Consider the following 25,068-nt stretch of genomic DNA (forward strand, 5'->3'; position numbering starts at 1 on the left):
CCACAACACTGAATGAGATATATATTAGAACTATTTTCAAATACTGGTCAATAAATATCAGAAGACCATAATCTCTGAGAGAATGAAAACAAACAAGGTGAGCCCTACATCAGCTCCAGATTTCTTCCTAGAGACAATTTGTGGACTGTAGAAATGTTGCAAGAAACAAGACCAAAATACAAAAAACTAACAAAAATCCATTATATGCCAGCAATGAAAAATTGGAGAATGACATTTTCAAAATAACTTTTACAGTAGCATCAAAAAATAATAGGGAAAAATCTATTGTCATATATGCAAGACGTTTAAACCGAAAAGAACAAACTCTCTTCATAGATTGAGAGTCAATGTTGCTAAGTTGTCATTTCTATCCAGCTTGATCCATATACTATACTAAACATAATCCCCATCAATATCCCAGTAGGCATTTTGTAGGACTTACTTACTTACCAAACTAATTAATTTTATAAATCATATAGCAATTCAAATGACCTAAAATAATCAAATCGTTTAGAAGAACAAGTTTATATTCAATATATTTTACTTCCAAACAAAGTTATATAGTATTTAAGATAGATAGATAAAAACATAGATATGGAACAGAATTGAAAGTCCAGAAATGGACTTACCCACATATGATGATCAATTTAATTTTGACTGTGAGTCCAAGATAATTTAAAGGAAAAGAGTATTTTCACCAAATGGTGCTTGAAAAGTGGTTGGTTATCAATAAGAAATAAATGTACTGTACATCACTCCATAAACAGAAATCAATACAAAGTTGGCCCTAGCCTTAAACATAAAACTACAAACATCTAAATCATAAAAGAAAATCGCTGATAAATATTTCATCAAATTTAAACACTTGCACTTCTCAAGAGACTCAGACAAGAACCTGAAAAGAAAAGTCAGACTGGAAGAAAATATACAAAGGACTTGTATCCAGAATATATAAAGAAAACTTAGAAAGATGGTAATCCAAAAAATGAAGCAAAATATTTAACAGATAAAGAAGATGTGTGAATATTCATTAAGTACTCTCTAATATATCCTTGACATCATTAACAATCTGAGAAAAGCCACAGTAACATTTCACTTCATACTCACTAGAATGTCTAAAATTTAAAAGGATCAAAAATACCAAATATGGCCTAGGATGTAGAGCAATTATAATTTAATATTATTGCTGGTGGTCATTTAAAATGGTAACATAACTTTGGTCAACATTTTGATAGTTTCTTATAAATAAAAACATACTACAAAATAATTGTACAAGAATGGCCATAGCATCTTTTTTCATAATAATAAAAATTGTAAAAAAAAAAAAAATGCTAGTCAACAGATAAGATTGGATTAGTAAGTTTTGGTATACATATAAAATTTAATACTCCTCAACAATAAACATAATAAACTACTGATACATGCAGTAACATGGGTGAAGCTTGCTTTCCCTCAGCATTGTACTTGTAAAACACAAAAAGTACATGCTGTAGAATTTCATTTGTATGCATCTCTAGAAAAGGTACATCTAATCTATAGTGATACAAAGATCAGTTGTTGCCTGAAACCTGGGATGGGGATTGGCTTGACTGAGAAGAGGCTTAAGGAAACTATCTGATATAAAACAACACTGATATAACAATACTAAAGTTTACTTTCCTGTATTCCTGACACATATCAAATTTGACCACATGTTGGGTCATAAAGAAAGCCTCAACAAATAATAGTACATTTTTGAAATCATTCAGAGCATGTTCTCTAATTACAATAGTATTTTAGGTAGAAAATAAAAAGAAAACTAGTAAATCCTCTCTTACCAGAAAATTCAAAAAAATAAGTAGTCCATGAGGTAACTAAGAAATCAATGCTTAAATATTGAAAACATTCTCTGAGATGGAAGATGAATAAAATAATACCTGGTATCACCACTTCTGTACTGGTATTTCTACCTAGTGTAATAATACAAGGGAAAAAAAGAGAAAATAAAAAAAAAAGAAATATAATTGTCAGTATTCATAGATGACATGCTTTGTATACTAAGAAAATCCAAAAATCTGGAAAAATATTTAAGAATTATTAAGTGCATTTTGCAACGTCTCTAGATGCAGGTTAGTATAAACATATAAGAATATGCTCAGCTTCATTAGTTATCAGGGAAGTGCCAATTAAAATCTTAAATATAAACCTGACAAAATGGCTAATGTGAAAAAGATGGGGAAAAAGGCATAGGTGAACATGTGTTGCAACTGGAACTCATATATTGCTGGTGGGAGTGTAAATTTGCAACAGCACTTTGGAAATCTGTGGATATGCATTTTTATAACTCTGCAATTGCACTCTCAGGTATCTACCCAACAAAATTTCATATATTTGTTCACTAAAATATACATGCCAGAATAGTTATAAATTGCTATTCATAATAGCCCCCAAATATGTAAAAGTCCATCAACAGAAAAATGGCTAAACTATATACTCTTTATGTAATGGACTAGTATAGCAGAATGAGAATTAATTGATCTTATAAATGAAATGATTGAAAGAAACCAAATATACAAGATTACACATTAAATTACTTAACATGTGTTATATATTTAACACATATGTAATGTTAGATATTATATATTTTAATTATATATTAAACTGTATATATTTAATATGTGTATATATCTATCAGTATCTAGTAGAAAAAAAGGGAAAACGTACTAAGAGTTTGACTGCTTGAGAATAAGTGAGAAGTGAAGAAAATATTGTCAGGGAGTATAGAAAACCTTTCAAAAAGTCTGGCTATATTTTAAGATAGGGTTTCATGAACATTTAAATACTACAGTGAAGGTGGAGAGAGATCAAGATGGAGGAGTAGGAGGATACTGGGCTCACCTCCCCTCAAAAACACATCAAAACTACAACTACATGTACAGCAACTCTTGATGAAATTAACCTGGGGCCTAGTAGAAATGCTCTTCTACAACCAAAGCTATAAAGAAAGATCCACATGGAGTCTGGTAGGAAGGGAGGAGAAGTGATCTGGTTGAGAGACACATCCCTAGTGGGAGGCAAAGAAGAGGAGGGATATCACAGACTAGGGGATCTTCCCAGGGGAAAACATGGTTCAAGCCACATATTAGGCACCCCATCCCTGGGATTTGACACTGGCAAGATGAGCCCCCTTAGCTGGTTTGAAAACCAGTGGGGATTGATTACTGGAGGGCTGTAAGAAACCAAGACTCTACTCTTGAAGAATACACACACAGACTTGCTTATTCTCAGTCACAGCACAGACACAGCAAATTTAAAACTGCCTGGGGCTCTGGGCCCCTCAGCCTACACCAGGCTCCTACTCCAGACCCTCTTGCTTCAGTGCTGCTCCCCACTAGTGCAAGGCAACCATTGCCAACAAGAGTGCACAAACTTGGAGAGAATGGAGGCAGCTACTCCCAACTCTCTCATCTGTCCCTGCACATACTTTGGTGGGAGCAGTGATAGCTCCAGGCAGAAACCACCATCACAGGAGCATGTGTCTCTTGCCCACTTGGGAGGGGTGGGGCCAGCTCAGTGGTGTGGCATCAACCTCTCCAAACATGATCCAGTCTCCAGCCAAGGAATACACACAGGGAAAAATGAAACAAGCACAGAAGTGTAGCCTCAAGCCCCTAGGCCCCGGCCACATCTGAAACCAAGTCAGAGACTGCCACCACACCCAGGAGAAACCCAGCTCTCTCAGGGCCTCAGCTCCAGCTCCTTGGGTCTCACTTCCAACCCCCACAGGGCTGTGATGGCCATTGAGCATAGGAGAAGCCACAGTGTGCACCTGGCTCAGGCTCCAGCCCCTCCAGCTCTAGCCCTATATCCCAAAAAGATTTTAAGAAAATTGAAATCATATCAAGCATCTTTTCCAACCAAAGCTCTATGAGACTAGAAATCAATGACAAGAAAAAAAAAAAACTGCAAAAAAACACAAACATGGGGAGGCTAAACAATATGCTACTAAACAACCAATGGATCACTGAAGAAATCAAAGAGAGATCAAAAAATACCTGGAGAGAAATAAAAGCAAAACACAGTGATACAAAATCTATGGGATGCAGCAAAAGCAGTTCTAAGAGGAAAGTTTACAGTGATACAAGACCAATTCAGGAAACAAGAAAAGTCTCCAATAAAAAACCTAACCTTACAACTAAAGGAACAAGAAAAAGAAGAAAAAAACAAAACCCAAAGGTGGTAGAAGTAAAGAAATCATGAAGCTCAGAGGAGAAATAAATGAAATAGAGAATATTAAAAAAGATCAATGAAACTAAGAGCTGATTCTTTAAAAAATAAACAAAATTGGTAAACCTTTAGTCAGACTCATCAAGAAAAATAGAGTGAGGTCCCAAATCAGTAAAATGAGAAATGGAAAAGGAGAAGTTATGACCGACACCACAGAAAAACAGAGGATCATATGAGATCACTATGAACAACTATATGCCAATAAAATGGACAACCTAGAAGAAACAAATTCCTAGACATGTGCAGTCTCACAAGACTGAATCAGGAAGAAATAGAAAGCATGAACACAGCAATTATTAGTAATGAAATGGAATCAGGAAAAAAAAAGAAGAAAATCCCAACAAACAAAAGTCCAGGACCATATGGTTTTACAAGTGAATTCTACCAAACTTTTAGAGAAGAGTTAACATGTATCTTTCTTAGAGGAAAGAATGCTTTCAAACTCATTCTATGAGGACAACATTAGCTTGATATCAAAATCAGACAAAGACTAAAAAGAAAATTACAGGCCAGTATCACTGATGAACATAATGCAAAAATCCTCAACAAAATATTAGCAAATCAAATCCAACAATATATTAAAAGGATCATACATCATGATCAAGGGGGATTTATTCTAAGGATGCAAGGATGTTTCAATATCCACAAATCAGTGTGGATAACAAAAGGAACCATAAAAAAATCACATGATGCATAAAAAGCTTTTGACAAAATTCTACATTCATTCATGTTAAAAACTGTCCACAAAGTGGGTAGAGAGTGAACATACCTCAACCTAATAAAGGGCATTTATGACAAACCCACAGCTAACGCTACACTAAGTGGTGAAAAACTGAAAGCATTTCCTCTAAGATCAGGAACAAGACAAGGATGCATACTATCACCACTTTTATTCAACACAGTATTGAAGTCCTGGCCACAGCAATCAGAGAAGAAAAGAAATAAAAGGCATCCAAATTGGAAGGGAAGAAGTAAAAGTCTCACTATCTGCAGATGACATGATATATAGAAAACCCTAAAGTCTCCACCAAAAAGCTGTTAGAACAAAAAAAATGATTTCAGTAAAGTTGTAGGATACAAGATTAATATACAGAAATCTGTTGGTTATTTATATACAAATAATGAGCTATCAGAAGGAGAAGTCAAGAAAACAATCCCATTTACAATCACATCAAAAAGTATAAAATACTTAGGAATAAATTTAACCAAAGAGGTGAAAGATCTATATTCTGAAAACTATAAGACATTGGTGAAAGAAACTGAAGATGATATAAATAAATGGAAAGATCCCATGTTTATGAATTGGAAAAATGAATATTGTTAAAAATATCCATACTACCCAAAGCAATCTACAGATTTAATACAATCCCTATCAAAATACCCACAACATTTTGCACAGAGCTAGAACAAATAATCCTGAAATTTATTTGGAACTACAAAAGACCTCAAATAGCCAAAGCAATCTTGAGACAAAAGAAGAAAGCTGCAAGTTATCATGCTTCCTGACTTCAGACTATACTACAAAGCTACAGCAGTCAAAACAGTGTGGTACTGGCAGAAAAACAGACACATAGATCAATAGAACAGAATAGAGAGCCCAAAAATAAACTCACGAACTTATGGTCAATTAATCTATGACAACGGAGGCAAAAATATACAACAGAGAAAGAAAGTCTCTTCAAGAAGTGGTGCTAGGAAAACTGGACAGCTACATGTAAAAGCATGAAATTGCAAAAACAGAAACAGACTCACAGACCTAGAAAACAAACTTATGGTTACCAAAGGGGAAAGGTGATGGGGAGGGATAAATTAGGTTGGGATAAATATATGCACACTACTATATATAAAATAAATAATCAACAAGCACCTACTGTATAGCACAGGGAACTCTACTCAATACTCTGTAATAACCTATATGGGAAAAGAATCTGAAAAAGAATAGATATACATATATGTATAACTGAATCACTTTGCTGTACACCTGAAACTAACAACATTGTAAATCAACTATATTTCAATATAAAATAAAAATTTTTTTAAAGTATGAAATTATAACATTTTCTCACACCATATACAGAAATAAATTCAAAATGGATTAAAGACCTAACAGAAGACCTGAAACCGTAAAACTCCTAAAACAAGACATAGGCAGTATACTTTTTGACATAAGCCTTAGACGTATTTTTCTGGATCTGTGTCCTCAGGCAAGATAAACAAAAGCAAAAATAAACAAATGGGACCTAATCAAACTTAAAAGCTTTTGCACAGTAAAGGAAGCCAACAATAAAATGAAAACACAACCTACTGAATTGGAGAAGATATCTGCAAATGATATGTCATATAAGAGGTTAATTTCCAAAACAAATAAACATCTCATACAGCTCAGTATCCAAGAAATGAACAATCCATATTAAAAAATGGGCAGAAGATCTGAATAGACATTTTTACAAAGAAGATATACCAATGGCAAACAGGCACATGAAAAGATGCTCAACATTTCTAATCATCAGGGAAATGAAAATCAAGACCACAATGAGATATCACCTCACACCGGTCAGAATGGCTACCATCAAAAAGACAAGAAATGATAAATGTTGGTGAGTATGTAGAGAAAGAGAACCCTAGTTCAGTGTTATTGGGAATGTAAATTGGTTTGTGGAAAACAGTATGGAGGCTCCTCAAAAAATTAAAAATAGAACTACTACATGATCCAGCAGTTCCACTCCTGGGTATATATCCAAAGAAAATGAAAACATTAATTTGAAAAGATATATGCAGCCCAATGTTCATAGCAGCATTATTTACCGTAGCCAAGAAATGGAAGCAACTAAACATCTATCAAAAGATAAATGGATAAAGTAGATGTGGGGTGTGTGTGTGTGTCAGGAAAACAGAACATTACTCAGCCATAAAAAAGAATGAAATTTTGCCATTTGCAATAACATGGATGGACCTGTACCATATTATGCTTAGTGAAGTAAGTCAGACAGAGAAAGACAAACACTGTATTTTTTCACTTACATGTGGAATCTAAAAATACAACAAATGTCAGTATAACAAAACAGAAACAGACTCACAGATATAGAGAATAAACTAGTGATTAACAGTGGGGAGACACAAGATAGGGGTATGGGATTAAGAGATACAAACTGCTATGTATGAATAAATAAGACACAGGAGGTAATGTACAGCACAGGGAATATAGCCAGTATTTTATAAAAGCTTTAAATGTATTATGATCTATATCACTGTGTTGTACACCTGAAACTAACATTGTAAATCAACTATACTTCAATAAAAATATAAAAAATAAACAAATACTACAGTGAAAAAGCCAATAGAAAGGAATAGAAGGAAGATGCATTGGTAGAAAATAATTAGTAATTGTGCAAAATCTCCAAGAAGGCAGAGAAGGAATAGAATCTAGGGTATAATTAGAAGTATCATTTATAGAGAGAAAAAGAGATAACTTTCATTTTAATAAAAATGGACAAGAATTAAGGACCAGTTCAGGCAGTTTCATTTTGCTGCTTCTGTTTTCGTTACTGTTTTGTTGTTTGTTTGCTTTCTTGTTTTACATTTTAAGTGAAGTAATCTGCAGAACAAGTGAGAATGTGAGGTGACAAAGGTTTGATGAGAGTGGAAGTTTGAAACAGTGTTTGGGTAGAATGGGTGCAATAATTGGCTAAAGACACAAAAGCGTTGTCTGTCACCTTCAGGTTGGTGGCCACCAATTTATCTAGAAACCCATCTGGCCAGTGAGGGGATTCTCTAAGAGACAGTAACCTATGGATCAGTGCTGGGAACATGGACATCTGTCTTCTACTGGTTGTTTGTAGCAGACAGAAGCAAGCTAAGAAATGTTTACTACTGCAACTAGAGGGGTTAAAATGGTAGAATGATGATGATCAAGACAGGTTGAAAAATAGTACTGAGGAATGTGAAAAGGTCTATGAAATGGAAGTCCTTACATGGATTGGAGAACTGATGCTATTTGGATTTTTAGCTTCACACAACCTAGTTTTTCCTTACCTACGGTCATGCAAGAGATGCGTGTATGATCTAGGACCAACAACGGTGCTTTCTTACTCTCAGCACAGAGTTCTTGCAACGTCATTAAGATGTCAGGTTGAGTATTATCAGTAGATGTCTGTGAAGAGGGCAGAACTCAGAGCGCTGCCTGATGCTGGAGAGAAGAACAGCACAGGCTGAAACACAGAGGGTCAGAGAACCATGCCAAACCCAGCCCCTCCTGCTAGCCCTACTTAGTAAAGAATCTGTGTAACTAGTAGCTGGGGTATAATTGTTATAGAAAATGAGTTCTTCAGCTAATCATCTGCCTTTAAGCCAACATGACTATATGATAGCTAATCACTAACATTACCAATAGTATTTCTCAAATAGGCCATTTCAAATAGAATTAAAAAGCATTCTGAGTAGCCACCTGAATTGGTGTTATGTTTTTTATTATTTCATCTACATAAAATGTTTTTGGCCTGGAATATGTGCTTTAGAAAACAGTAAGATCTGAAAATGCTTTTTGACAGGACAATATATTACAACTAAATAAATGTCATATTTCATTTCACGTATGGCCCTTTCAGCAGTGTTAAATTTCTTTAGTTATTCCATACATTGATTTTCCCCCTTCAACTTAAGTTGTCCTTTTCTGTTGTCATGATCTAATGGAGAGCTGGCAAAGGACAAATTTACAAGATAAATCCTATCAGTGGCCCACTGGAATAACTCTTCATATTCAAAGAAGGCGCCACCTTCTCAATTTAATTATAAGCTTGACAATTTCAATTTGGATGTATAACTCCATTTTGACTAGCCTTAACAAAGCCCCTTATTTGATTTTCCCATTAAGCCAGCCTGGCTCTTTAACATTTTTGAATGCAACCTAAAAAGGAGAATGTTTTCAATACAGGCCATTCTTCTAAAAATCTGTTCAGAAACAAAAGGATGTGTTAAGCAAGTATTTGGATAAAATTAGGTCCTCAAGAAAAGTTCAGGGTTGATACTAAAAACATGTTGAATTAGATGATGTATTTTTGCTAACAAATGTGTATTTAAATATTTCCTGTGGTGTACAACTACCATTATTAGATCAATCATAAGTTAGGAAGACTATAATAGTGTTTACTTGTAAGAAATATTTAAGCTGTCACTTGTTATCTACCAACACACATATGTAATGCCCTTTAACGTTACCTGTGTTGACCTTATTTCCAAATACTTTAACTGAGCATTTTTAAACTAAGTACAGGTTAACTAGAAACTCCAGGGTCTGGGGACAAAATCCTGGTTTCTACTGCAAAACCAAGGCAAACAAATGTATTTAATTTTGTTTGAGAATCAGAAAAAAAGTTTGCTTTGTATTTACAGTATGACACATTTTAAAGATGAAGTAAATGTTACACAATTCCACGTCCTAGAAACTATAATATGATTTGTTTATGGTTTATCTTTGCCTTATTGATATGCTTACTAAGATCTACATTTTAAAATTTTAAAAGATTTTGTTAGAAGATATCTTTAATCTGAAAGTCTTCAAACTGTTTGGGGCTTATGAGGAGGACTGAGTATTTCTATTTACTATTTCAAAAAAATGCTGCTTGGAAAATAATGGAGTATAAACACTATCAAACCATCATCCTAACAAAATACATTGGCAAGTAAGATACCCTCATTTTTCTTAGTACCAACATGCAGGCAAAAATTCGATAACCTTTCTAAAAACAGTTATTGAATAGTCAGTTTTTCAAATTTTAGACATTGTATTAATGTTGGTGCAATTTCTTCAACTGTACAATATCTGAAAATAAATACACATTGGAAGTGACATATTACTGAGAGGCAGGGTTGTGTAATGGGTAAAAGTACCAGGTACTTGAACAACACTGCCTTGGCTCCAATTCCACCTCTACCATTTAATAGCTGGCCGCCTTGAGATAGCTACCAAACCTTCTGGTCCCTTTGTTTCCTCATCTTTAAAATGGAGATAATAATAGTACTCACCTCACAGGATTGCTGTGAGTTAACTTATGTCAACTGTTTAGAACAGCGCCAACACATAGGAAACACACAATAGATATTAGCAATTATTACAAGCTGTTATTATACTTGGAGCCAAACCGCACACATTTGCCTTTCAAGTACTACTTTTGTGTAGGTGCTACATCCACCAGGGGTCTTTAAGTTCAGGTAAACATTGCGACCTACAAGAATATCATAGGCTACCGTTGGCACCAGTTTACCTAGAAGGTTATAGGACAGGCAATATATTTTTCCAGGCAACACCAGGCTTTTCTCTCCACAGGAGTCCCAGCGACTGTAGTTGCCATGGCAGTTCACACAGGGGTTGGGGAGCTATCTATGCTTTCCCCAGGTGACAGCCCAGGTGCACAGGTGTGGGATCTACATCAGTGGGAGTTAGCAACCTCATGCAAAACACATTTCTGACGAAGGTCTTGTACCCAGAATGTGGAGAGTTAGAGTAGTATAGTACAAGACATTCTAGTGTTCTGACATAACATAGATGAGGAACTTACAAAATTAAAAGAAGGAATAATTAGCATGTCTTTCTTGGATATTCCTCTTAACTATCAATAGTTACAGTAAGATTTGAACAAAGATTTGCCAGCAAACATTCCACCCTGATGTAGTTGTTGAGGACTTTTATCACAGGTATTTAACTTCGAGTTTTGTAAAAAGATCCAGCCATTTTATGTATACATGAACAAAATTTTGACATTTTATGAGGAAAAAGAACATACCTTTTATTGTTGTTATAATCCTTTTCCACAGCAAAGGCTTGCAGACACATGTCTAACTAGGACCAAGCCTTTTGTCTGAGAACATTCTTAGGACTGGACAGATTTGTACTGTAGCTTAACTGAAATCACATATTACATACCACAAAGCACAAAAGTGACATTACAATAAAATGAACTAAGATCTGTCAAATGATAATATTGAGAAGGACTCTATTTAGACGGTCTTAATTTGGATTATTTGCAAAATACATCTTTCAGTTAGAGCCAACACTGAGCACCATCTCTATATTCATGTAGATCCTCAAAAAAAAAAGAGGCAGAACTTATGAACTATGTCCGATTTACTTTTGAACATAGACAATATTGAAGATCTTACTGTGACATTAATAGACCCATAAGTTCAGTTACTTTGAAACCATATCAGTATTGTAAGAATAAGTACAAGTCACTACCATGAGAAGGATGGCTATATTCCTATTTACTATGGTAGGAGAACAGACTTCCAATTTATATAGATCACAGGCCTTTAATTTGGATCAAGATGTTCTTTATTTTTTTTAACCTCATCCACTTTTATGGAAAGAAGGCAACAGGAAGCTGCTTATATGTACTTGCATGCAAATATTTACATATAACCTTAGAAGGTTTCAGGGCCTTAGAAGCCATTTCATTTCTCAGTTGATACCTTGATCCAAGAACACTTCATCCAAATCAGAGAGGACTGTTACCAGATGTTAGGAAAAATAGCTCCTTTTATGGCAAACATTTCAAGTTACATCTACTTAGAAGCCTTTTCAGTTGATGAAAGTGATTTGTAATGGTAAGAGAATTTTTGGACCTGAGTTTTATAGTCTGATTGGTTTACGCTACCGGGCCTTTAGAGTAAAATAACATTCTCACTTGCACAGGTACACTTGTGAAATTCAGAAAACCTTGTTCAAGAAATTGAACACAGAGATCCCAAAGTGGTACATTACCCTACTCAAATATGCTTTGTTTCCACAAAGGGAATTCTTTTGAATTCTTCCCTTGGAGGATTTTTCATTAAACTAAGCCTGGTAAGAGGACTTATAATACTTTTTGGAGACATGAAATTGTGCAGTTACTCTCTATGAGTAGGCCTGAGGCACTGCTTAGGCCTCAAACAAAATTTCCTACCATTTGCTTGGCTTGTCTGTGCCCCTTGCTTGTGTGGCCTGTGACTTGGCTAATAGCAAAAAGTCAGGCATCTTAGGGAATATAGCTCTCGGACCTCAAAGATCCTCATAGAATGTCTTACAAGCTTTCCTCATGAAATAATAGTATTCTTGCAGCAATTGTCCTAATCTGTCTGCAAAACTAGTTTTCATGCTCTCCTAGAGGGATAATTTGTCCTGTGGTTTTCTTCAGTCTACTGGAGGAGAAGTCCTGCTACAGTCATTTAGGATTTTAAAATAGAAAGATTTGTCAGAGGCCAGAATAAGAAATCACAATGGTACAGACAGGGCTTTGCTGATTCAGTGAGGAAAGAAGACAAGTCAGTTTCCACAGTTTAAGTCATGAATTTAACTTAAACAACCTTTCAAGACTATAGGTTTATGTATAAAACCCACTTGTATGGGTGGGTTCATTTGCTTCAAAAGCAAATGAAATAAATACAATCCATACATGACAAGATTACAGAGTCAAAAGGAGAAGAGAATGTAAGTTTTAGGCTGGGAAGGCCAGAGGCCCTGGTGAAATCCTGAATGACAGCAGGTCACTAGGACCTTCTTCTCCAGAAGACTTAATGGCAGCACAGAGCCCTCAGAATATACCAAATAGTTTCATGTTTGAAAGAGAAGATTACCAAGGATCCTCAATACTATTCAGGTTAATTCATCATTTAGAAAAACTTTCTTCTTACTACAGTGAGATTGGAAACTACTTTCAGAATCTAACTAGCTCTAGGAGGTCTTTAATGAAAATTGCTAATTATTAAACAGCAGACTTTAGCGTGCAGTTTGTCCACAGAGTAACATTAATAACAAAGTGTGTTATTCTATTCAAAGTCTGTCTTTTTTTTTTTTAAGTTGTGTACAGATTCAGAAGTTCTAAGTGTTCTCTGAAATACATGTGAGTGTTTCATGAAATCCTGTTTAATGTTTGTAAAAAAAAATTTGTCATTCCTGACACAAAGATTTTACATTTCTGGCTTCAATAAGTAAGAAGACTCAATGATGTGTAGTTTTCAAGTATTATTGCCTTTCAAATTACTTTTTTTTTGGTGTTACCTTTTCAAGGATTTCAGGGTTGGCATATAATGGAGCTAATTAAATTTTCCACCCAGGAAGCAGCCAGCTAGACCACTGCCCCAGGCACATAACCTGAGCTTACTACTTTCCTTCGCTCATTTATTCTGTGTGTGAGATGAGACTCCTCGAACTGCAAAGGTGGAGTACTCACGCCAGTCAGCTGCTGATGGATTTCAGTAACTACAGAGGCAGTGTCTGAGCCTCAACCTGACAGCACACACCACAGCCAGGTGACAGTGGAAGCACATCTTCCCGTATGAGTTGGCTGTGGATGACAATCTGCCAAACTAAAATAATGGGAGAGGCATTAGTTATATAAAAATGAACCAACTGGGCTTAGCTCTGAAGTATTTTGCAAGATTCTAGGAATATCACCTCATTTTGCCCTGAGATGGTTTTAGTGAACAACCCAGAGAACGTAACAACAATTACAAAATAGAATTATGTGGGAAAAGGTGTCTTTTAGTAATTTCATTGGTATATCTTTATAATTAAGCAATTTTGTCAGCCTTCACAAGAAACAAAGGAAATATTTAATAACAACTATGTGGCAGTCTACTAGGCTCTTTACACGTGTTATTTACCTTCAATAAGTACTCTTTTCCTATTTTATATCTGAGGAAACTAGGATGAAAATAGTTAAATGATTTGTTTATGTTACTAAATGGCAGATCTGGAATTTAACCAACTTTGACTGAAAAGATCTGTTTTAACACACTGCCTGATAGGTGTTAAGAATTATGTGTTTTTAAAAAAGAGACTCTTGTAGGTGGAATTATTTGGGAAATATTCATGAAAATGAGTGGTATACATGCATGTGTATATGCATATGTGTGTATGATATTTATCGTAGACTACGAATTCCCTGAGAAGATTTTTCAGTTGTTGTTTTATTAAGTTACTTATATATGATATAGCTTTTACTGTAGACAGTCATTTCTTATAAAAGGGGTGAACATTAACCCTGGAAGTATGGAGATCCATTACAAAGAAAGCAGTGACCATCTGGTTCTTATGATACGATATAGAAGGTACAGAATTGATTTCACTGAAAACCAAGAAAAAAAATCTAAGCTCTCATCTTAGAAAATAGAATATGGATCTACTTATGCATCAGATGACTAGATAAATGATAAAATATAGATTGATGTGATAATTTACATAGGTATATAAAATGAGGAATAACTCATTCGTGTCTGGGATAAAAACAAAGTGGCACATTTCATTTTCTGTAACATTAGATCTCTTTAAATTCCTGATTACATTCTCTGAATAATAGTTTGTTTTTTGTTTTTTTCCTACAGTTGGACAGTGTCACCTCCCTGATCCAAGCAGCCAAAAATTTAATGAATGCTGTAGTGCAAACAGTGAAAATGTCTTACATTGCCTCAACCAAGATCATCCGAATTCAGAGTCCTGCTGGGCCCCGGCACCCAGTTGTTATGTGGAGAATGAAGGCTCCTGCAAAAAAACCCTTGATTAAAAGAGAGAAACCAGAGGAAACGTATGCAGCTGTCAGACGAGGCTCAGCAAAGAAAAAAATCCACCCAGTGCAAGTGATGAGTGAATTTAGAGGAAGACATATCTACTGAAACCACTCTTCTACTCTAGTGTTTATATTACAAAGTCCTGGCTAAACACACTGCTTTATTTTTACACTTGATTAGTTCTGTAAGTTCACTAACTTCGAATTTAACCCACAAATAATGTAAAACATTGAAAGCCTAACCAACATGAGCAACATATATTTGGGATCATGCCATTGTCATTTCTGTATGGCCAGCACCTAATAAGTAATCAACAGATGCTTGTTGAATGAATGAAATCTTCAGGTGTCATTCAGCCTTTCCCATCACAGAGAATATCTTATATTCATTACTAAATGAACACAGGAGACTCAAATGAGTCCTGTTCATCTGTAACAGCTTAAGTATACTCACCCTTTTCATTTTGAGTTAAAATAGTGATATGAGCTCTTGACTTGGTTTTCAATGGAAACAAAAGATTTCATAAAATACTTTCCCATTTAATCTCCATACTTCCTTTATCTGATGTAACCTGACAGACATGTGTGATTCCTTCTACAGGAAAAAAAAAAAAAAAATTCAATCTCTAGATATTTGTGACAACTGTCAACTGATTGGGCTAATATCCATCAGAAACTAACCAAGCTTGAGCAATCAAGTTACTTTCTGGATTTTCAAGGTCCGCCTTAATTATTTATGAAACAATTTATTAACATTATAAAGTTTACAATTAGTTTTCATGCCACAAATGTGCATTTCAGGACTCCACTGTGTTCAGCAGTTCTGCGCGTTGAGTTTTGGAGTTAGAAAGGCCCACCAGAATACTACATATATGGAGGAAGAGTTATCAATCATCCATTGGGGAAATGGGCATTTAACTCTATCCCCAAGCGAGTTATGATTGATAACAGAAATGCAAGGAGTTCTGCATGACTCCATTTGTATCACCTTGCAAGTGTAATTAAAAGGAAAAGGCCAGTTGGAAAAACATTTTGTCATTGAGTAAAATATAACTCAAAAAATGTGTGTGAATTGTACCACTGAACTCTGAAGTAGAGTTAGTGGCAAAGAAGCTGGAGTGATTTTAATAACATTTTTTAAAATAAAAGTCACTGAGGTCATTTTATAACTGCAGTCATTGTGCTCGTCCCGAATTGAGTTCATAATGGACTTTATAACAGTTTCAGAGTCTAGTGCTTTGCTTTTCTCTTTCTACTTCTTTCTCTCTGTCTGTCGCTGGAGGAATTGTTTCAGTTTTACCTTTTCTCATGCATAGAGTTCCCATTCACAGGATTTTAAACATGAATTTCTTATTCTACTTTATCAAAATTATACAAAAATCGTGACTTCACTTTGTAAAACATTTCCATCAATGAATTGTTTCAACAACCATGTCATCTTAGTTTGACTAGGTAAAGTTTAAACATGCAATATCAGCTGACGTTTGGAGGGCCAGTTTGGGTAAAAGAATGTGTGAAACATAAGAAGGCATAAAGGTTGAGAGCATGATGTGTGTGGTATCTTGAACGAAATGGTATGGGAAAGGGATTTAATCGGTCAATATGTTAATAAATTATGGGGAAAATGTAAACTTTTCATTGTAATATGTTATATTGTTCTTCCGAAACGCTAGGTTACCTGGGCTAAGTATTGATACATACGCTTTCTAAGAGTGAAAGCAATAAGCTCCTGCCTGTCTTGCGGTATGCACTGGCCCACGATCAATATTATTCTGGACAGAGTCCACTCCCTAAAAGAAAAGACAGTGCAGAAAGGAATTAGAGAATCCAGATAATTATATTGTCCAGAACTAGCTAGCTAACTGAGGCAAAACAGGGAATTTCTTTTGTTGACATGCTACCATCATTTTCTGTTCTAAGAGTAGACATTACAAGAGTTACATCTATGACACTTCCTTTTCTCAGGTAGAAGTGTGAATTTATAATTTAGTTGAGAAAATAATTTTTTAAAAAAATTACCAAACTACTAGTATATCTTAGTTCCTAAAGCCACATGCTCAAGAACCCTAAGAGTCTCATTTACAAAATCTAATGTCTGTTTAATTCTACATCAGCTTTCCACAGGTTAGAGTTTAGAATGCAGCACTGGATGCCAAAAGAACATAACTAATTTGAAATTATACACTTATCAAATAACCTCTGTATCTATCTTAAGAAAATGACTCTTTAAAAATGAGACGTGAACAAGTCCTCCTCTTCAAAGTAGAGGGATTTCCAGCTTAGATCAAAGCAAAAAACTATAATTAAGCAAAACTTAATAAAAAAAAAATTAACTTGGAGAATGTCCCAGGAGTAAAGTCTGGTGCAATAATCAAAGGTGCAATAAGAACAAGATGCACAGAGCTGAGAAGGACATCTGTCCACCTGACTCAATTCCTGCAGTGGGCAGCATTTCAGGATTTAATTCAATTCAAACCCGCTAATAGTATAATACTTAGAAGAAAAATTAGCAGCAAATATATTAACAATCCTCACATTATAAAACATAGTTAAATGAATCTAATCAGTAAGTATGAAGGTGGTGTATATATTTATAACTAAGCCCTTCTTCTGCAGGGGAATAACAGAAATTTCTTAATGAGAGTGATTGCTTGGTGGCCCATCTATGCATCTTTTGAAATTGCATCACAGAGATCGGTGCTTCTTCTAATGATACTTTTGCTTTATCTTGCTAATTAAAACTCACCTTTTTCTTTTAGTGAAATTGAGTTATGTTAATTTATGAAGGAAAAAAATCTTTGAGAGGGAGGAGAGGGTTTCTGTCACCTTTGAAGGACCGTTCCATCCTGGTTACCCATCAGCATCACTGGCAAACATTAGCCTGAAATCAGAATGAGAAGTTAGAAAATATCTGTCAAATCATAATCCACTCAAGGTTTTTTAGTTAGAAAAACTGGAAGGTTTTCATTAAATAGGAAAGGTGATAAATATAAATCTTTCCCTTTTACTTATCACAAGTGGAAATTAATGGCTTAAAATATTTCCTTCTTTCTAATGGACTAAATGAATGAATCTGGAAAAAAATTCGAACACTGAACTTCTAAGGAAATTTGTTAATTATTCCCTTTCTGCTTGTCTTATGACATGAACAAAAACTGTGAATGTATTAGAAAATACAATATTCTTAAAATTGCCCTCTGGTCTTTGCAAATCTCTGAATTTATCAGTATTAATATACGTTCCCCATAAAATTCCTTCTGTATGAGGAGTAAGTACCTCCACAACTCTACAGAAAGGCCCACTTTGTCAGGCTGACATCCTTGCACACTTAACATCTTCAGAGAGGTCAGTTTTCAAGTCACAGTAAAGCAAGATATTTAAAATTGTGAACACACAGTTAAGTGCCCAATCTGGGCCTCAAACCTAATAATTAGTGCTCCTCAAATTTAATGAGTGACTGAAAAGATTAATGTCTGACAACAGAGAAAGTATTTCCAGTGACTTCCTACACCTTCACATTCAGGGTGGTCTTTTCATCTCACCATCCCTGAGCTCCGTATCTTCCTATAACCTGCTGACAGTTTGCTACCAGAATGATGCAGCAGGCCTGCTCATCCCAATCAATTACCCCCAAATAATGTCCTTTCCGCTTAGTCCATGCACCAAAATCTCTCTCGCTCATCTCTCATCCCCTTAGGAGACCATCCCACACATCATGTATTGATTAATACAGTCTGTAGCATTCTAGTTAAAATTATTAATTTTAATTCCCAATGCCATTATTGTTTTCTTTTCTTTTCTATTCCAGAAAACATTCTTATCTTTTTTGCTGTCAAATGGACACTTCCATGCTAGGGACTGTGGTTCCCATGGATACATATTTCTGTATAGTGGCAGAATGAGTAGAGTGAGATCGAGACTTTTCCTGGTGATATTTACCTTTCTCTAGTGAACTCATTGCAGAGCTGCCAGCCTGTTTCACCTTCATTGTAAGTAATTCTCTAGGTTAGCAAAGCAAGCGCCAGAATATCAAGTTGAGTAAAGTCTGTACTTTCTTTTGTCAGCCTGTCTTTTGTTAAGACAGTCTGCTTATTGCATATTTAGGTATCAAACAGCCATTTTTTCTTTTTGGAAAGTCAGAAATACTTCTGTTTGACTTCAGAAAATTTAGGGGCATCCAGTTAAAAGACTGTAACTTCCATATTATTTTAATAATTCTTTTTAAGTCAACTAGAAAAATGTCTGCAACCTGAAAAATTTATATTTGTTTATCATTTTCATTTACATCTCACATACCAGAAAACAACACTTAATCGAACAAAAACCCTATAGCATTTTTTTGTCATAACTCTCTTTCCCTATCATTATAATATCTTTAATATTAGTAAATATTTTGCATATTCCTGCCAAATAAGCAAGCCAGGCCTAATGACAGAAGAGTCTACACACAAAGTAGTTTAAAGTTTTCATTTTGGTTCTTTGGGTCTTTTAGGATAGAAAAATGTGGATGTTGCTAAAACCAGGTGTATGCAACTAAAGATGTTGTAATCAAGGTTTTAACACTATCCTAGACATCTGAGAGAAGGATTAAAATTTTTAATGCATTTTTTTTTGCCATTTTAACTAATTTACATGAACAAGAAACATTTTCTATTAAAGCAAAAGAAAGAATAATTTCCTATATTAATCATTTTACATGTGAATTTTCTTCCCCTACCAAGATAGATAGGACTTATTCCTGAACACTTCAAAAGAAGATAATACTAATTGAGAGAACCGCTTCCAAATGGAACCCAACCTTACCAGAATCCCACCTACAGACAATCGATGGTTTGTAGGGCTGGCCTTTATGTAGATCCTGGGATGAGATGTCTCATGGCTGCAGGCTGGCTTCTGGAATCCAACAGTCCCCACTGGTTTAGGAGAACAAAACCCAAGGAATGACCTTCAAAATGAATTTAACAAGTTGGAAGGGAAAAAAAAGCAGTGAATACAGAGCAGTTCTAAAAGAAAGTGGGTAAGAAAGTGCCAGAGGTAGAGGAGGGAATAAGAAAGGTAGTTGCAGAAGCAGGTAACTTTTGTACCAGAGAGAGGAAGAGTTTTGGGTTCTATGAAGATTACGCAGCCTTCTCCTGAGGAAGATTTTAAGGATAGAATAGGGCACTTGTCTTTGGCAGTTTGGGTGAAGTCATGTCAGGGCAGAGAACAAACTATATAACTTTTGAGGATCATTTAGTGATACTGTTTGCAAGATGAGAAACAGAAATTAAGCCAGTTTTTTAGCATGTTGATGGGTGAAATTCTTCCCAGTATCAGAGTTAATCGGGATATTATATATTTAACAAATATTTGTTGAGCAACTTTGATGTTCCAGGCACTGCTCTAGGTTCTTAGGATATACCAGATAACAAAACAAACAGTGATTCTTGCCCTTATGGGCAGACTCTGTGTTGAATGCTATTACCTTATTTAATTTTTTCAATAACCCTATGGGATAAACATTATCAGCTCTATTCCTTAGAAAAAGAAACTAAGGATACGGATCTTGCTCAAAAACTCACTGGCCTTAAAATCTGGTTGTACTCTAGAGTCTGAACTTTTAGCCACTGCACCATCCAGATTTCCTGGAAAATGGGATTGGATTTTTTAGTTGAAAATGAGATGCACATTTCAAATGCTGGCTGGCTTCCTATATAAGAGCAAAAGGATCAAAACTTAAATATATATGGTATATAAATCCATACCTACATCACTCAAAGCAAATAAAAGGCAGGTACATAAGTAATTAGCTGAATGTTATAACCTCTAATAATTGAATAAAAATATCAGATATATGAGGAGTGAATATTTCATCTACATGATCTGAAATCAGATGAAAACACTTACCAAATTACTTTCACTTCCACAGAGGTGAAATCTTCCATGGAGATGCCTGTTTAAAATCCATCTTTAGCATTGACTGGTGAAAACAATTTGTTGACACCACTTCTTTCCTTCTTTACTGCTAATGTGTGTTTAAAGTTATATATCCCAGGGAGGATGGGCCAAGGATTATTGAAATAAGCTAAAGTTTCTTTGTATTCCACACTGACTGAACCAGAGGAAATGTATGTTTCCTTCTTTATAGAGGTAACAATGTATACAGTATGTGTCTGACTGTATGCAAATTTAGTCCTTTAACTTTACATGGTCCTTCTTCCTAGAGACAACTGAAGTCTAGACTCTCCCTCTTGCCCATGTTGCTGGATAGACCTCCCTATCTCAGGCCTGGGGTAGTTAAATGACTTTCTGATCTTTCTTAAAGTGGAGCCAGAAATGTTTCCTTAAACTGGGAATGTATTTATTTGGGGTCTTCAATTTTGGGTACCTGGCAGTCATGACGGTGCCTGCTCCCAACTATCATAAAAGGAAGCTCTGGAGGGAAACTCTTTCTGAAAGAGGCTCAGATTTCTGACAACGATCTCTAAAAATCTCTTCAATGTAGGATATATATGACAGCCACTTAAATGGTATTAGCAGAATACTAATTCTACTTACGTCCTGTGTTTTCATTCCAAATGAGGTATTTTTTAGTTCTAAAGTTTCCCTTCCTTTGCATTTTCAAGAAGAATGCTTATTTTTTTGTTCTGGGTATTTGGTCTTAAAGATATGTAGCATCTCTAAACATCTTAAAGCCCCCTTTCAATAATTATATCAATAGTTCAAAGCCAGCAGATAACTTTTTCTATTCAGACAACCATGTATTACGTAGTCCCAGGCCAGCCCTCAACATGTCCATCAGTTTCCCATCTTTATGAATTATCTGAACCTCTCTGTGATATTCAGTGATAGTCTAGCTAAGACTGACAAGTCTGGGCTTCTAACATCAAAGCTGGATTGGAGTGTTTATTCATAAAGCAAAGGGGCAAGTCTGAGAGGTTAGTTCACACTCTCAGTTACACAGAACTTTTCTTCTTCCTTAAGCTTTAAACATAAAATTAATTTTGAAAATACTGTAGAAATAGTATTCCATTGCTTGCTGAATCTTATAGCATTATAACTGTCTATTTTTATGTGCTGGTATACAACGAGATATAAATATGAGAATTTCAGCAACTGTCTTGCAGGGTTAAGCTGTGCTTCTGACTGATTTTGAAAATTGTCCTTGTGTGGTAAAATTCCTCCAAAGAAAATTTCATTGGACCTGAATGACAGCATAATAATTTTTCTTTGATATCCATGACTAACAACTCCCTGAAAACAGAAGTAGACATATGTTATGCCCAATTTAGTACCTAATAGTTGGGAATTTAAAACAAAATTTTCTTGAGCAAGTTTTTGGGTGATTAAATATGAATTAAAACTTCCAGTGAAAGATTTCCAGATGCCCCTGCTTTCCATTTTGATTATGTTTTAGTTCCATACTGACTTGGCAAAAAAAAAAAAAAAAAAAAAAATTCACTTACTTTACCTTATTTACTTTTACAGGCAACAACTTTGACATTTTAAACTTAGTGACATTTCCGAAGGTAACAAGCACATTGTAAATCAGGATGAAGGCAGATTTAAGCTTGACAGTCTGAGATTAAATAAAAGCAAGCAGTTGATAATAGTCATGTTTATTGTAGCAATATCTTGAGAACTTTAGTGGCGTTTGAGGTGTTTCAAACTATCAGTACCTTGCTTCTACACCTCACCCTGCTGTGCAGAAGGCAGAATAGGGCTGAGTGAAGCACCCACTATAGTAACTGCCAATTCAAAGTAGGTTTATGGTTTGGCCATAGATAAACTTTGGCAAAAGCACTTGTAGAGCTTTCTGGTCATTATTTATCCTTAAAGTCAATTTCACCAATCAATAAAAATGAATTATTTATCCAGGAATAGATAAAGCTCTTTAATACCCTCATGACATTGACATAGAAGGTCAGATATTACTTGTTTGGGATTCTGCACGCCTTTTGTGCTTAACTGAATCAAATTTTTTTTTCATTGTGTTCTCAATTTTTTCACACATGTAACACTGGGTTTGTTTCGAAATTATGCAGTATTATTTGAAACAATATTTATTTCAACTCATGTCACTGTAGTTTGTTAATAATTTGCTCAACTGATAATTAAACTATGTATGTTAAAGCAATAAAACTGAAAGAACTGTTTATGCATTTGGCGTTTATCTTTGGTGGTATGTGTCTTGAGTGGGAACAAAAAAGGTAAGGTAATGAATTGCTGAGTAGTCTAACCACTAGTCTAGGTATTACCTTCATTCCCACTCTCTTTCAATTATATGTACTACAATTTGGGAGGGTACTTTCACAAACTACCGTATGAACACAAGTAACACAGACCATATGTGATAGAATTAAATTTTCAGTTTAAATGGCATTTTTTTGTTCAATATGGACATTAGGTTTTAAAAATAATGTCTGTGTAGTTAAAGAACTGTTCTCTAGCTTAGGACTTTATGAAAAGAACCAATAATTTTTCTAAGACTGAACACATACTACAGGGTGGGCATGGAATACCATTGGCTCTACTGATGTTTCTGCATCTGAATATTAATAGGTTCTGAACATCCGTCTTAGCTTCCTAATCTGCATGCTGGTGATCATCTTTTTCAGCATGAACCTCATGGAGATAGTCTCTGGATACCCTTTCAGTGTTTACACACCGCTGTTGTCTGTTCTGGGACATCATTTTCTCCCTTCAGGGCTCCCACTGCTTCAGGCGCTTATTGCTAAGTCTCAGTCAGCTTCTGCACTTTCTTCAAACACAGTCTGTAAGTTTAGAGTATTTATCACTTAATTCCTATGAAAAACCATGACTCCCCTCATTCAGTTCTGCCAGACATGGGCCACCTCCTGGTTAATGAACGTGCTAGCAAGGGGTTGCCTTCCTGTGTCAGACTGTCCTGGGCCCCAGGAGCCCATCTTCGCTCTGGCAGCAGCATTCCCTCCACCTTGATCTGCCGTCGTGCTCGCTCTGGGGGTGGAAGTGGAACTAAAAGCACTCTTGGCAAGAAGAGTCTGCTTCTGCCTGGAGGCTGAGCTGATGCCCTGACACTTCCTGGGCAACACCATGAAACATTCCATCCAGGAGCAGTAGCTCACAGATGTAACTTCCAGCCACCACATGTCCAAAATCCTGTGGCTTGCGAGGGAAAAGCTGCTGTACTTCATTGTCAAGTAACTGGCCCCCTGTTCTGTCTGAATCCCCCGGTTTTGGAAGAGAGATTCCTGAGGTATAGGCCCAGAGAAAGGAGTTCTCATGAAGTCAACAGGGAATGTCAAAGCCAAGGGCAATGGCAAAGGGAGGGACTTGGGGAGAGTAAATCACAGCCAGGTTTATACTAAATCGCCTTTTGTCCCTGAGGATCCTGGAGGCCTGATCTGCTACTCTGAGCACCACAGACAGTTGAAGAAATCCCCTTGTCCCTGCCACTTTTCCTGCCTTCTCATTACCCCTTCTAGTTGGTGGTGGTGACAGAATGTTAGGTGTGCTGATGAACCCTACACGTCACCCTTTGTAACAATGGAAAGGACAAACCCCAAGGAACACAGTGAGCTGTCCTCTGGAACACAGATCTCCCTCACTTGGTGGGATGCCCTCTGCAGGCACTGATTCACAGCAGATGTGGGCAGAGAACTGATAGGTTTGTTGTTGTTGTTTCTTTTTATTTGACTTCAGAGGAAGCCTCTGCGACAGTGCCGGGAATCCACAGCTGGGTTCTGGAATGTCTCCGTCCTTCCGTTAAGTGCTCATAGCGTCTCCTATCCACCAGGCTCATCCATTTTGCGGCAGTCACTTTGAGGCTTATTGCTCTGAGGGCTAAATTTGGAAGAAGAAGACCTGCATGCTGTAACAGACCCTGATGCCAGAGAAATGTGTGCACTCCTCAGCTCTATTATACTATAAACTCTTGGAAGCAATGATAACATTGTGTTCATTCTGTTTCTCCAATGCTATAGCACAGTGACTGACATAGGAGTAGCTCAATTGATATTTTTGGAAGGAAGGAGTGAATTCATGAATGAGTTTATTTCAAATGAATGAATCCAGAAGTCCACTGATCTGTGATTTGGGCCCTCTCTGAACCATCTAATCTGAAATTCTGAGAGTTTGGTAATCCTCAAGTTTACAGAGACAGTAACTAGTGTCAAGGACAGGATTTGAAAACTCCTAATTCTCCCTGTTACTCTTCCAAAACCATCACTGCCGCCTTAGATAAATGAAAGTCACTGATGAGGAAAAGCCATGGGCTGTTTTTCACTCATTTGTTTATTCAACA

General features: G+C 35.9%; 1 protein-coding gene across 3 annotated transcripts in view; it reads left to right on the top strand.

Moving 5' to 3' along the window:
• CTNNA3 (catenin alpha 3) overlaps nt 1-22,945 on the top strand; it is a 1,789,299-nt gene extending 1,766,354 nt beyond the window's left edge. For all 3 annotated transcript variants that reach the window (XM_007167816.2, XM_007167818.2, XM_007167817.2), the window contains one exon: nt 14,623-22,945. In XM_007167816.2, the coding sequence (XP_007167878.2) occupies nt 14,623-14,910 (288 nt within the window). In that variant the 3' untranslated portion in view covers nt 14,911-22,945. The remainder of the gene's footprint in view (nt 1-14,622) is intronic.
• The last annotated feature ends 2,123 nt before the right edge of the window (nt 22,946-25,068 follow it).

Source organism: Balaenoptera acutorostrata, chromosome 16 (genome assembly GCF_949987535.1).
Source record: "Balaenoptera acutorostrata chromosome 16, mBalAcu1.1, whole genome shotgun sequence".
NCBI classification, from domain to species: Eukaryota; Metazoa; Chordata; class Mammalia; order Artiodactyla; family Balaenopteridae; genus Balaenoptera; species Balaenoptera acutorostrata.